Source organism: Mesoplodon mirus, assembly GCF_964341445.2.
Source record: "Mesoplodon mirus genome assembly, chromosome: 4".
NCBI classification, from domain to species: Eukaryota; Metazoa; Chordata; class Mammalia; order Artiodactyla; family Ziphiidae; genus Mesoplodon; species Mesoplodon mirus.
In genome coordinates, this window is record NC_138979.1 from 38,048,001 (window position 1) to 38,060,218 (window position 12,218).

General features: G+C 39.4%; 1 protein-coding gene across 1 annotated transcript in view; it reads left to right on the top strand.

Moving 5' to 3' along the window:
• Positions 1–1,784: 1,784 nt before the first annotated feature.
• Positions 1,785–12,218, top strand: part of AP3S2 (adaptor related protein complex 3 subunit sigma 2) — a 66,242-nt gene continuing 55,808 nt past the window's right edge. Inside the window, exons 1-3 of the mRNA XM_082619622.1 lie at positions 1,785–1,928; positions 5,918–6,009; positions 6,415–6,526. Coding sequence (XP_082475748.1) covers positions 1,860–1,928; positions 5,918–6,009; positions 6,415–6,526 — 273 coding nt within the window. The 5' untranslated portion in view covers positions 1,785–1,859. The remainder of the gene's footprint in view (positions 1,929–5,917; positions 6,010–6,414; positions 6,527–12,218) is intronic.

The following is a 12,218-nucleotide window of genomic DNA, read 5'->3' on the forward strand; positions in this document are numbered from 1 at the left end:
TTGACTTACAAACGTAAAATTTTTATATAGCTATATCTTGACTTTTTATGATTTTTATTGTTTCTAAGCTTATATACTCTTTTCAGATGTTAGATTCTCTATCATTTTCTTCCATTCTAGTTATTACTTGGTTTTATATTTAACTCTGTAATCCACTCTGCCTTTAATTTGAGAGAGTATGAAGGGAGATAACTAAATTGCTTATTTTCAAATTGCTAACCAGTTATCCCAACACACTTACTGAATTCCTTCCCACTTGCAAGGTATGATGTCTTCCACATCACATATTAAAATCACTTATACTTAAATTATCCATTGTATTTCAATAAGTCTCCCTTTAATGACAATGTGAACTATCAGAGTAGGTTTTAATAGTTGGTAGAGCTAGGTCTCACTTATTATTCTTCTGTTTCAGAATTTTTTTTGGTATTCCTCCTCAACATTTGAAATATTTTGTCAAGTTTCAGTGCATATTTATTGCCTTTGGATTCTTTTAAATGAAAAAAAACTGGCTACAAGAGTAATACATTTTATTTTAGAAAATTTAAAGTAAGAAAAACATATAATTCCACCACCATTTAAAAAATCACTTATGTAGTACTCAATTATATACCATGCACTGCTCTGAGTACTTACAAATATTAACTCTTTTTGTGCTATAACAACTGTCTTAGGTAAGTAGAATTTTTTTTTCAAGCAGAAATAAACTAGTTTTACAGTAAAAGAACCTGATATTATGCCTGTTTTACAAATGATGACACTTGCCCAAGGTGCACAGGTGGTGGACAGAGCCAGGGTTTTGATCAGAGCAGTGTGGTTCCACCGGCCTGTGGTGAACACTATGATGCTGCCATTCCATCAGACACAATTATTATTCACATTTTGGTGTATATACTTCCAATCTTTTACAAAGTGGAGTGTCCCTCTACATACATATGCATGTGGATCAATGCATTTAACCAGTTTCTCATTTTGGAATAATTAGTTTGCTTCCCACTTTCCCCTGTAGTAAGACTGCTGAGATGTACGTTCTTGAGGCTAAATCTTTTCACACACCCACATCGTCTTATTATAAATTCTAAAACTGGAAATGCTGGGTCAAATGTTCAATATATTTTAAATGTTTTTGATAAATATTGTCAACTGTCCTTTGGGTAGATGATTCCAATTTGCAGGTCTATCTGTGATATAAGGACGTGCTCCACCTCACCCGCACTAAGTCATTAAAAGAAAATACAAAAACTTTACTAATTTGGGGTCGCCGATACCTTTTAAAAGGAATTGCATTAAAGATCCCTTAATTCCACCATTCGCTATCTACCGTGGAGAGAGAGCCCTTTTGCACGAGGAGGCACATATATAATTCACTACAGCATTGTATGTAATACTAAAAAATAAAAATGAACCTAACTTTCCCCAACAGGGGAATGGCTAAATTAGCCTGCATCTCCACACCGCGAAACGTTCTGCAGTGTTAAGGGGAAGGTAAGACTGCATATGTTAAGGCAGATGATGATAAAGGGAGACTCCCGCTGCGCTTCACCTGGGAGCGCGGCTGCTGTTGGGGTTTCTGCTTCTTGATCCGCTTTTCCGGTGTGCTCGGCTTTGCGCCAGGCCCGGGATTCTGCGGCCCTAGCCTCGGTGTCCGCACCAGCCTTACCCCCGCAACCCGCCGCCCGTCCTGGAGCCTTCTGCAAGGCGTGCCGGGAAACCGGACTCTTGGTGGTCGGGCCCTTGGGCGCCGGGACATGTTTCCGGGAGCCACTCTCAGCAGCGCACCAACCGGAAGCGTCCGTGTTGTGGCGGAAGGAGATGCTCTCTGGAAGCAGCCGGTGGTGAGAGGACCGTGGCGGGCAAAGATGATTCAGGCGATTCTGGTTTTCAATAACCACGGGAAGCCGCGGCTAGTCCGCTTCTACCAGCGTTTCGTGAGTGCGGCCGAGCTTCGTCACATCCTTACAGGGCACCTGCGCCCCCTTCTCTCTCTTTGTCCCGTACGGCGCACGCGGGCATCGCCCGCTGACCTCCTAGGCCTCCTGCACCGTATATGTGATCTTCCCCGGACCGGGGCCAGTGTCAGGCCTATGTGTCCCACGCCCGCTACCCCCGCTCTTTCCCACCCCTTCTTGGACCCCGGCATTTTTGTGCCATTTTTGTGACACTTCTCGCAGAGTCTCAGGGCTCTATAAATGGTGTGTGTGTGTGGAGGGGGTGTGCCTCATGGACAACTTGAATGATTGACATCAAATGATTGAAATCAAATTAATCTCAAATTAATTAAACTGTTAAACGCAGTTTCACGAGGAGGAAGAAATATGCAGCTTTTTAATGATTTTGCTTTAGCTAACGGATTTGGAAAAGTGCTTTCTTGGAATTATTTTGCTTCAGTGTAGGCTGGGACTGCCCAGGAATTGATACCTTTCACTACGTAGAGTTGAAGAAAGTCAGTTTGAAAGTGAGAAATGTTGAGAAATTATACGTGATAATGTGAATTTGAATTTTCCAAAGACGTTACTCTGGAAAAAATAAACATCATTATTTGCCTCCTGCCACCCAACGTTTTATTTCTTCGTGGCTAGGTTTCAAAATGTTAAGTACGTAATTGTGAAACCGTAGAGTGGAGAGTGTCAGAAAACTTATGTTCAGGCCTCAGCAACACCTTATTTTACCCTTGTGTCAAGTTAACAAAAATCTCTTTCAGACTTCATTTCCTCTTTTGTCAAGTAGAAATGAAAAAAAATTTTTTTTACCTTTTTCATAGAATTTTTTAGCTAGGTTACATTTTATTATATCGATTTTATATTAACACTCAATAACACTATTCAATTTGTATTTACATTTGTGTGTGTGTGAATTTTTCTCTCAGGTTTTAAAGTGTTATTGAGATATGTTACATAACATACAGTTCACCTTTTAAAAATATACAATAGAATGGTTTTTAGTACTTTACAGAGTTATGCAACCATCACCACAATTTTAGAACATTTTCATTATCCCAAAAAGGAACCCCCTACCCATTAGCAGTCATTCTGTGTTTCCCCCTCAACTCCCCCAGCCTTAGGCAACCACTAGTCTACTTTCTGTCTCTCTAAATTTGCCTATTCTGGACATTTCCTATAAAATGGAATCATACAATATGTGGTCTTTTATGACTGGCTTCTATTACTTCTATAATGTTTTCAAGGTTCATCTATGTTGTAGTGTGTATCTGTTCTTTATTCCTTTTTATTGCTAAATTATATTCCATTGTGTGGATGCGCCACATTTTTTTTTTTTTTTTTTTTTCTGTACGCGGGCCTCTCACTGTTGCGGCCTCTCCCATTGCGGAGCACAGGCTCCGGACGCGCAGGCTCAGCGGCCATGGCTCACGGGCCCAGCCGCTCCGCGGCATGTGGGATCCTCCCGGACCGGGGCACGAACCCGTGTTCCCTGCATCGGCAGGCGGACTCTCAACCACTGCGCCACCAGGGAAGCCCGATACGGCACTTTTTTTTTTTTTTTTTTTTTTTTTGCGGTATGCGGGCCTCTCACTGTTGTGGCCTCTCCCGTTGCGGAGCACAGGCTCTGGACGCGCAGGCCCAGCGGCCATGGCTCACGGGCCTAGCCGCTCCGCGGCATATGGGATCCTCCCAGACCGGGGCACGAACCCGTATCCCCTGCATCGGCAGGCGGACTCTCAACCACTGCGCCACCAGGGAGGCCCGATACGGCACATTTTGATTGTCCATTCATCAGTTGATATTTCCACCTGTGGCTCTTGTGAATAATGCTGCTGTGAACACTGACGTATAAGCTTTTGTGTGAGCATGTATTTTCATTTCTCTTGGGTATATATCTAGGAGTAGAATTGCTGAGTCACGTAGTAACTTTATGGTGATCATTCGGAGGAACTGCCAAATTGCTTTGCAAAGTGACTGCACCATTTTACATTCCTATCAACAATATATAAGAATTCCAATTTTTCCATCTCCCTATCAACATTTTCTATTATCTTTTTGATTAAAGACATTTTAGTAGGTGTAAAGTGGATTCTTGCGGTTTCAAAAATTTTTCTAATGACTAATAATGTTGAGCATCTTTTCATGTCTTTATCAACCATTTGTTTATCTTCTTTGGAGAGCATAGGATTTTTATAAGACCTAAATTAGCTCCTAAGTGAAAGTTACCTTGAAAACTGCAGAGTACTAAAAGATATGAGGGATTATTAAAATGATTGAGAGATGTAAGCAGTTGGTAGTTTGCTATTTTGTTGAATTAGAAATTAGGTAACCTCACCATTTCATAGTGCTTACCCACTGACTATCACCACTTCCCTGTAGAATCAGATAAAAGGCTTTGCAAGATGTTTTTGTCAGTTTAAAAAAGTGCTGATGCTTAGCATGTTTTGTATTTCTGGGTACACAGAGTTAATCCTTTACAGCATCCTGGCGTCTGTGAGCTTTCTGAATTCTTTAAATGGAAACCAGAAAACAGTGATTGATTTACTCAAACTTACAGTGACCAGTTATTAGCAAGTTTTCATTTATCCATTTGGTAAATAAGAGAGCCACTGTATACCAGTGTAAGTCAAAGTTATGAAAAGTAATTTCTTCACAATGACATTTTCCCTGTTTTTTTCCTGTTTCATTTAAATAACTAACCATTTCAAGTCTAAATTCTATGCTGTAGAAAGAAAGGGGTTAATGTTACTTGAATCTATGTTCTGACTCTTAAGGGAAGTCCAGTCTGAAGGTTTTCTTAAGCTTTGCTACTCAAAATGTTGTCCTCAGACCAGCAGCATTGTTTTCACCTGGAAACTTGTTAGAAATGCAGTCTCAGGACTTAGCCCAGACCTACTAAATTAAAATCTGCGTTTTAACAACATTCCCGGGTGATTCATTATACATTGAGATTTTTTTTTGGCCCTGCCATGTGGCTTGCAGAATCTTAGTTCCCCAACCAGGGATTGAAACTGTGCCCTTGGCAGTGAAAGCGCAGAGTCCTAACCACTGGACCGCCAGGGAAATTCCATTATACATTGGGCACTGGTCTAGAGCTTTTTATTACTTTTGTCTTTTTTTTTTTTTTTTTTTGGCCATGCAGCATGTAGGATCTTAGTTCCCCTGAATCCCCTGCATTGAAAGCGCCAAGTCTTAACCACTGGACCTCCAGGGAATCCCTACTTCTGCCTTAATGACTGATTTCTCCCTCCCACTATCCTTTTTTAAAAACCATACTTACTATGAACTTCATATGTATAAATAGAAATCAAATGTGAGTTATCAAGAGATTCCATCACAGTTGAGCTTTCTGGAGTGTAGTAAGTGAAAAAAGGTGTTTATAGCTCTGCAATTGTTCAAGATTCTAATCTGTAAATAGAACACTTTCTGTCTTTCTCTGTAGTACTTTGTTGGTAACACAGCATCTTATATGTAATGTCTGTATTACCAGTACAAAAGATGGCAAATGCAGGTTTTTAAAGCACGTACATGATTACATCTTGACTTCCTTAAAGTGTTAGACCTATTAACGTTTGTTATTTGCCCTGGCATAGATGTTTTCTAGAGTAAGACAAAATATTTCAGAACCAGGCCTTCTAGTTATTCTTTGACCTTGTATGAAAGTTTGTCAGTTCTCCTTTCCTTGGTTATTCACAGTAAAGAAATATCAGCTTACCTATCAGGATGGTAATGGTTAGGGACTAGATATCTAGGTAAATATGCCCTATTTTAATTCCGGTAACAGAGCCTTGTCAACTTTTCCCTAGATTCCCCTTTTACTTTTTCTCTACTCATCATTTCTATCTTTTTTGTAAACTGGTACCAAATGTTCAGATCATTCCTAGTTTGGAAGCCCTTGCCTTCCTGTCCATCCTCACTGATGGGATGTAGTTTTTCAGACTTTCCCACTGATTCACTTTATTTCTTTTATTCCGTAGCCAGAAGAAATTCAACAGCAGATTATTCGAGAGACCTTCCATCTAGTTCTCAAGCGGGATGACAACATCTGTAACTTCTTGGAGGGTGGAAGGTAAATGATCAGTTTTCTCCCCATACATCCACTTTTGGGTGGCCTTCATCATTATTGCTTCTTCAGGCAGTACTCAAGTGTCAGGTGAGTACCTGATGCAACTTGAGCTGAGCTGAGCTAAATCTGCTCAGGGAGAGACCCAGTTCTGTTTTGGAAGCTGCTAAATGGTTGTGCTTCAGATATTTACAAGTTTGGTGCCTGGGAGGATGGGCAGAAGAAAAGGGGAGGTAAAATGGCTTTAGGCACCTCTGCCAAATTTGGTTGCCGTTCACCTGGTAGAAATGGCCTGTTGTTTGGCCTGTCCTCCCCCTTTCTGTTGGGCCCCTTCTCCTCCCTTGGCACAGAGTTTCTCTTTGATATATTCAGTTAAGATATAGGCATTTAAATGTTTCCCATCTTCCACAGTTTGATTGGTGGCTCTGACTACAAACTGATTTATCGGCATTATGCTACCCTCTATTTTGTATTTTGTGTGGATTCATCAGAGAGTGAACTTGGGATCTTGGACCTCATCCAGGTATGTGTAGCAGGTAATGATGGCAGCCACTTCAGAGAGTTTGCATGGGATTTTTGAGTAACCATCTGTAGGTCCTTTTGTCAGTATCTTTTTTGATACTTGGTGAAAGTTGCTACATGTCCACCAGATGGTGCTATGAGAAAGCTCCTTAGAAACCCTTTAAAATTCTTAGAGCTTTTGCATTCTTCTTCTCCAGCCCTCTCACTCCCTTCGTTTTCTTTTTCTAAAATATTTTATTTATTTATTTATTTATTTTTGACCATGCCACGTGGCATGCAGGATATTAGTTCTCCGACCAGGGATCGAACCCATGCCCCCTGCAGTGGAAGCATGGAATCTTAACCACTGGACCGCCGGGGAAGTCCCTCCCTTCGTTTTCTTATACAAGGCTGACACCAGTTCCAATGTGTGTACTCACCCCCACCCCAAGCAATTAACTAAGTTCTCCATGGACAGTAACCAGGTGTCCCACAAATTTGCTCAATTCTGACACTGTCTACCTGGAGATAGATACCAATCTCAAGTCCAGGTTGTCTGTCACCTGTGCATCTGACTGACAGCCTATAGCTTGAAGATTCCCATGATTTCCTCCTCAGGTTCAGTTTATTTGCTGGAGTGGCTCGCAGAACTTTCTAGAGAAACATTTTACTAACTAGTTTACCAGCTTAATTTAAAAGGGTATAACTTAGGAACAGCCAGATGGAAGATGGGGAAAGGGCGTGGAGCTTCTATGCCCTCTTCAGGCACGCCACTCTCCTCGAATATCCACATGTTTACTAGCTTGGAAACTCTCCGAACCCTGTCCCTTTTGGGTTTTAAGGAGGCCTCTTTACATAGGCATGATTGATTAAATCACTGGCCATTGGTGACTGACTGAGTTTGCAGCCCCTCTCCCCTCCCCAGAGGTCAGGAAGTAGGACTGAAAGTTCCCACAATCACATGGTTGGTTCCTCTGGCAACCAGTCCCCATTCTTGGGTGCTTTCCAAAAGTCACCTTATTAACAGAACAAAAGGTACCCTTAACACTTAGGAAGTTGCAAGGTTTTTAGGAGCCCTGTGCCAGATACAGGGTTGAATACCAAATATTTCTCATTATAAATTACAGTGTCACATCGTGTTTTAAGATATTTTTCAAGTATCAAACTAAATGACATTTAAAAATGCATACTTCGTATTTTCACTTGTAATTCTAGCCTAAAGCAAAGAAACTTGATGTTTTATTTAGTCTGAGCAATCTTGACATAGGTAAACATGTTTTTTTAGGCTTTTTGAAAATTAGAAATGGCTTACAGATTTCTTTTCATTACCTTCATGGAAACTGAGATATGTAGGGACCCTATACTGGGAACTATTAATTTAGTACAATTCCGTCATTTTGTACATGATATTCTAGATAGGCTTTAAGTGACTTGAACAAGTCACTTAAGTTGAAAGCACTCAAAAGGAGCATGCATTAAAACCTAATAACAACAATTATAGAAAACTCTAGCTATAGATTATAAACTTTACATGCTTACAACTATATTTTATTTTGTTAAGATAAAATTAAAGAAGCTAAATTTAATATACCTTGGGACAAATAAATGGAAATTTTAAATATGTATTTTTATTTCAGATATACTACACTCTTCCAAAAAGTTATATTCTTGGACATAGCAATTTTTAAATTTTATTTTATTATTTTCTTTTAAATTTTATTTATTTATTTTTATACAGCAGGTTCTTATTAGTTATCTATTTTGTACACATTAGTGTATGTATGTCAATCCCAATCTCCCAATTCATCCCACCCTCTTTTCCTCCTTAGTATCCATACGTTTGTTCTCTACATCTGTGTCTCTATTTCTGCCTTGCAAACCGGTTCATTTGTACCATTTTTCTAGATTCTACATATATGCGTTAATATACGATATTTGTTTTTCTCTTTTTGACTTACTTCACTCTGTATGACAGTCTCTAGGTCCATCCACATCTCTACAAGTGACCGAACTTTGTTCCTTTTTATGGCTGAGTAACATTCCATTGTATATATGTACCACATCTTCTTTATCCATTTGTCTGTCGATGGGCATTTAGGTTGCTTCCATGACCTGGCTGTTGAAAATAGTGCTGCAGTGAACATTGGGGTGCATGTGTCTTTGTGAATTATGGTTTTCTCTGGGTACATGCCCAGCAGTGGGATTGCTGGCTCATATGGTAATTCTGTTTTTAGTTTTTTAAGGAGCCTCCATTCTGTTCTCCATAGTGGCTGTATCAGTTTACATTCCCACCAACAGTGCAAGAGGGTTCCCTTTTCTCCACACCCTCTCCAGCATTTGTTTGTAGATTTTCTTTCTTTTTTAAATTAATTAATTTATTTTTGGCTGTGTTGGGTCTTTGTTGCTGTGCATGGACTTTCTCTAGTTGCAGCAAGCGGGGGCTTGGTTGTGGTGTGTGGGCTTCCCACAGCAGTGGCTTCTCTTGTTGTGGAGCATGGGCTCTAGGCGCGAGGGCTTCAGTAGTTGTGGCACGCGGGCTCCGTAGTTGTGGCTCATAGGCTCTAGAGCACATGCTCAGCAGTTGTGGCTCACGGACCTAGTTGCTCTGTGGCATGTGGGGTCTTCCCGGACCAGGGCTTGAACCCGTGTCCCCTGCCTTGGCAGGAGGACTCTTAACCACTGCGCCACCAGGGCAGTCTCATTGTTTGTAGATTTTCTGATCATGTCCATTCTAACCAGTGTGAGGTGATACCTCATTGTAGTTTTGATTTGCATTTCTCTAATAATTAGTGATGCTGAGCAGCTTTTCATGTGCCTCTTGGCTCTCTGTACGTCTTTGGAGAAACGTCTATTTAGGTCTTCGGCCCATTTTCTGTTTGGGTTGTTTGTTCTTTTAATATTGAGCTGCATGAGCTGTTTATATATTTTGGAGATTAATCCTTTGTCCCTTGACTCATTTGCAAATGTTTTCTCCCATTCTGAGGGTTGTCCTTTCGTCTTGTTTATAGTTTCCTTTGCTGTGCAAAAGCTTTTAAGTTTCATTAGGTCCCATTTGTTTATTTTTGTTTTTAATTCCATTACTCTAGGAGGCGGGTCAAAAAAAGATCTTGCTGTGATTTATGTCAAAGAGTGTTCTTCCTGTGTTTTCCTCTAAGAGTTTTATAGTGTTCAGTCTTACATTTAGTTCTTTAATCCGTTTTGAGTTTATTTTTGTGTATGGTGTTGGGGAGTGTTCTAATTTCATTCTTTTACATGTAGCTGCCCAGTTTTCCCAGAACCATTTATTGAAGACACTGTCTTTTCTCCATTGTATATTTCTGTTTTTGTGCCAGTACCATATTGTCTTGATTACTGTAGCTTTGTTATATAGTCTGAAGTCAGGGAGTCTTATTCCTCCAGCTCCGTTTTTTTTCCCTTAAGATTGATTTGGCTATTTGGGGTCTTTTGTGTCTCCATACAGATTTTAAGATTTTTTTGTTCTGGTTCTGTAAAAAAATGTCATAGGTAGTTTGGTAGGGATTGCATTGAATCTGTAGATTGCTTTGTGTATTATACTCATTTTCAGAGTATTGATTCTTCCAATCCAAGAACATGGTATATCTCTCTATTTGTTTGTGTCATCTTTGATTTCTTTCATCGGTGTCTTACAGTTTTCTGAGTACAGTTCTTTTACCTCCTTAGGTAGGTTTATTCCTAGGTATTCTTTTTGTTGCAGTGGTGAATGGGATTGTTTCCTTAATTTCTTTCTGATCTTTCATTGTTAGTTAGTGTATAGGAATGCAAGAGGTTTCTGTGCATTAATTTTGTATCCTGCTACTTTACCAAATTCATTGATTAGCTCTAGTAGTTTTCTGGTGGCATCTTTAGGATTATCCATGTATAGTATCTTGTCATCTGCAAACAGTGATGGTTTTACTTCTTCTTTTCTGATTTGGATTCCTTTTATTTCTTTTTCTTCTCTGATTGCTGTGGTTAGGACTGTGAAAACTATGTTGAATAATAGTGGCGAGAGTGGACATCCTTGTCTTACTCCTGATCTTAGAGAAAATGCTTTCAGTTTTTCACCATTGAGAATGATGTTTGCTGTGGGTTTGTCATATATGGCCTTTATTATGTTGAGGTAGGTTCCCTCTATGCCCACTTTCTGGAGAGTTTTTATCATAAATGGTGTTGAATTTTGTCAAAGCTTTTTCTGCATCTATTGAGATGATCATATGGCTTTTATTCTTCAATTTGTTAATATGGTGTATCACATTGATTGATTTGTGTATTTTGAAGAGTCCTTGCATCTCTGGGATAAATCCCACTTGATCGTGGTGTATGATCCTTTTAATGTGTTGTTGGATTCTGTTTGCTAGTATTTTGTTGAGGATTTTTGCATCTATATTCATCAGTGATATTGGCCTGTAATTTTCTTTCTTTGTGACATCTTTGTCTGGTTTTGGTATCAGGGTGATGGTGGCCTCGTAGAATGAGTTTGGGAGTGTTCCTTCCTCTGCAATTTTTGGGAAGAGTTTGAGAAGGATGGGTGTTAGCTCTTCTCTAAATGTTTGATACAATTCACCTGTGAAGCCATCTGGTCCTGGACTTTTGTTTGTTTTCTTTGATTTCTTCAGTGATCTCTTGGTTATTTAGTAACGTATTGTTTAGCCTTCACGTGTTTGTGTTTTTTACAGTTTTTTCACTGTAATTTATTTCTAATCTCTTAGCGTTGTGATCAGAAAAGATGCTTGATATGATTTCAGTTTTCTTAAATTTACCGAGCCTTGATTTGTGACCCAAGATGTTATCTATCCTGGAGAATGTTCCGTGTGCACTTGAGAAGAAAGTGTAATGTGCTGTTTTCGGATGGAATGTCCTATAAATATCAATGTCCTATAAATATCAATATCAATGCAATCTCTTGCATTCCTATACACTAACTAAATCTATTAAATCTATCTGGTCTATTGTATCATTTAAAGCTTGTGTTTCCTTATTAATTTTCTGTCTGGATGATCTGTCCATTGGTGTAAATGAGGTGTTAAAGTCCCCCACTATTGTGTTACTGTCGATTTCCTCTTATATAGCTGTTAGCATTTGCCTTATGTATTGCGGTGCTCCTTTGTTGGGTGCATATATATTTATAATTGTTATATCTTCTTCTTGGATTGATCCCTTGATCATTATGTAGTATCCTTCCTTGTCTCTTGTAACATTCTTTATTTTAAAGTCTGTTTTATGTGATATGAGCATTGTTACTCCAGCTTTTGATTTCCATTTGCATGGGAAATCTTTTTCTATCCCCTCACTTTCAGTCCATACGTGTCCCTAGGTCTGAAGTGGGTCTCTTGTAGACAGCATATATATGGGTCTTGTTTTTGTATCCACTCAGTGAGCCTGTGTCTTTTGGTTGGAGTATTTAATGCATTCACATTTAAGGTAGTTATTGATATGTATTTTCCTATTACCATTTTCTTAAATGTTTTGGGTTTGTTTTTGTAGCTCCTTTTCTTCTCTTGTGTTTCCCATGAGAAGTTCCTTTAGCATTTGTTGTAGAGCTGTTTTGGTGGTGCTGAATTCTCTTAGTTTTTGCTTGTCTTTAAAGCTTTTGATTTCTCCGTCAAATCTGAATGAGATCCTTGCCAGGTAGAGTAATCTTGGTTGTAGGTTCTTCCCTTTCATCACTTTAAATATATCGTGCCACTCCCTTCTGGCTTGTAGAGTTTCTCCTG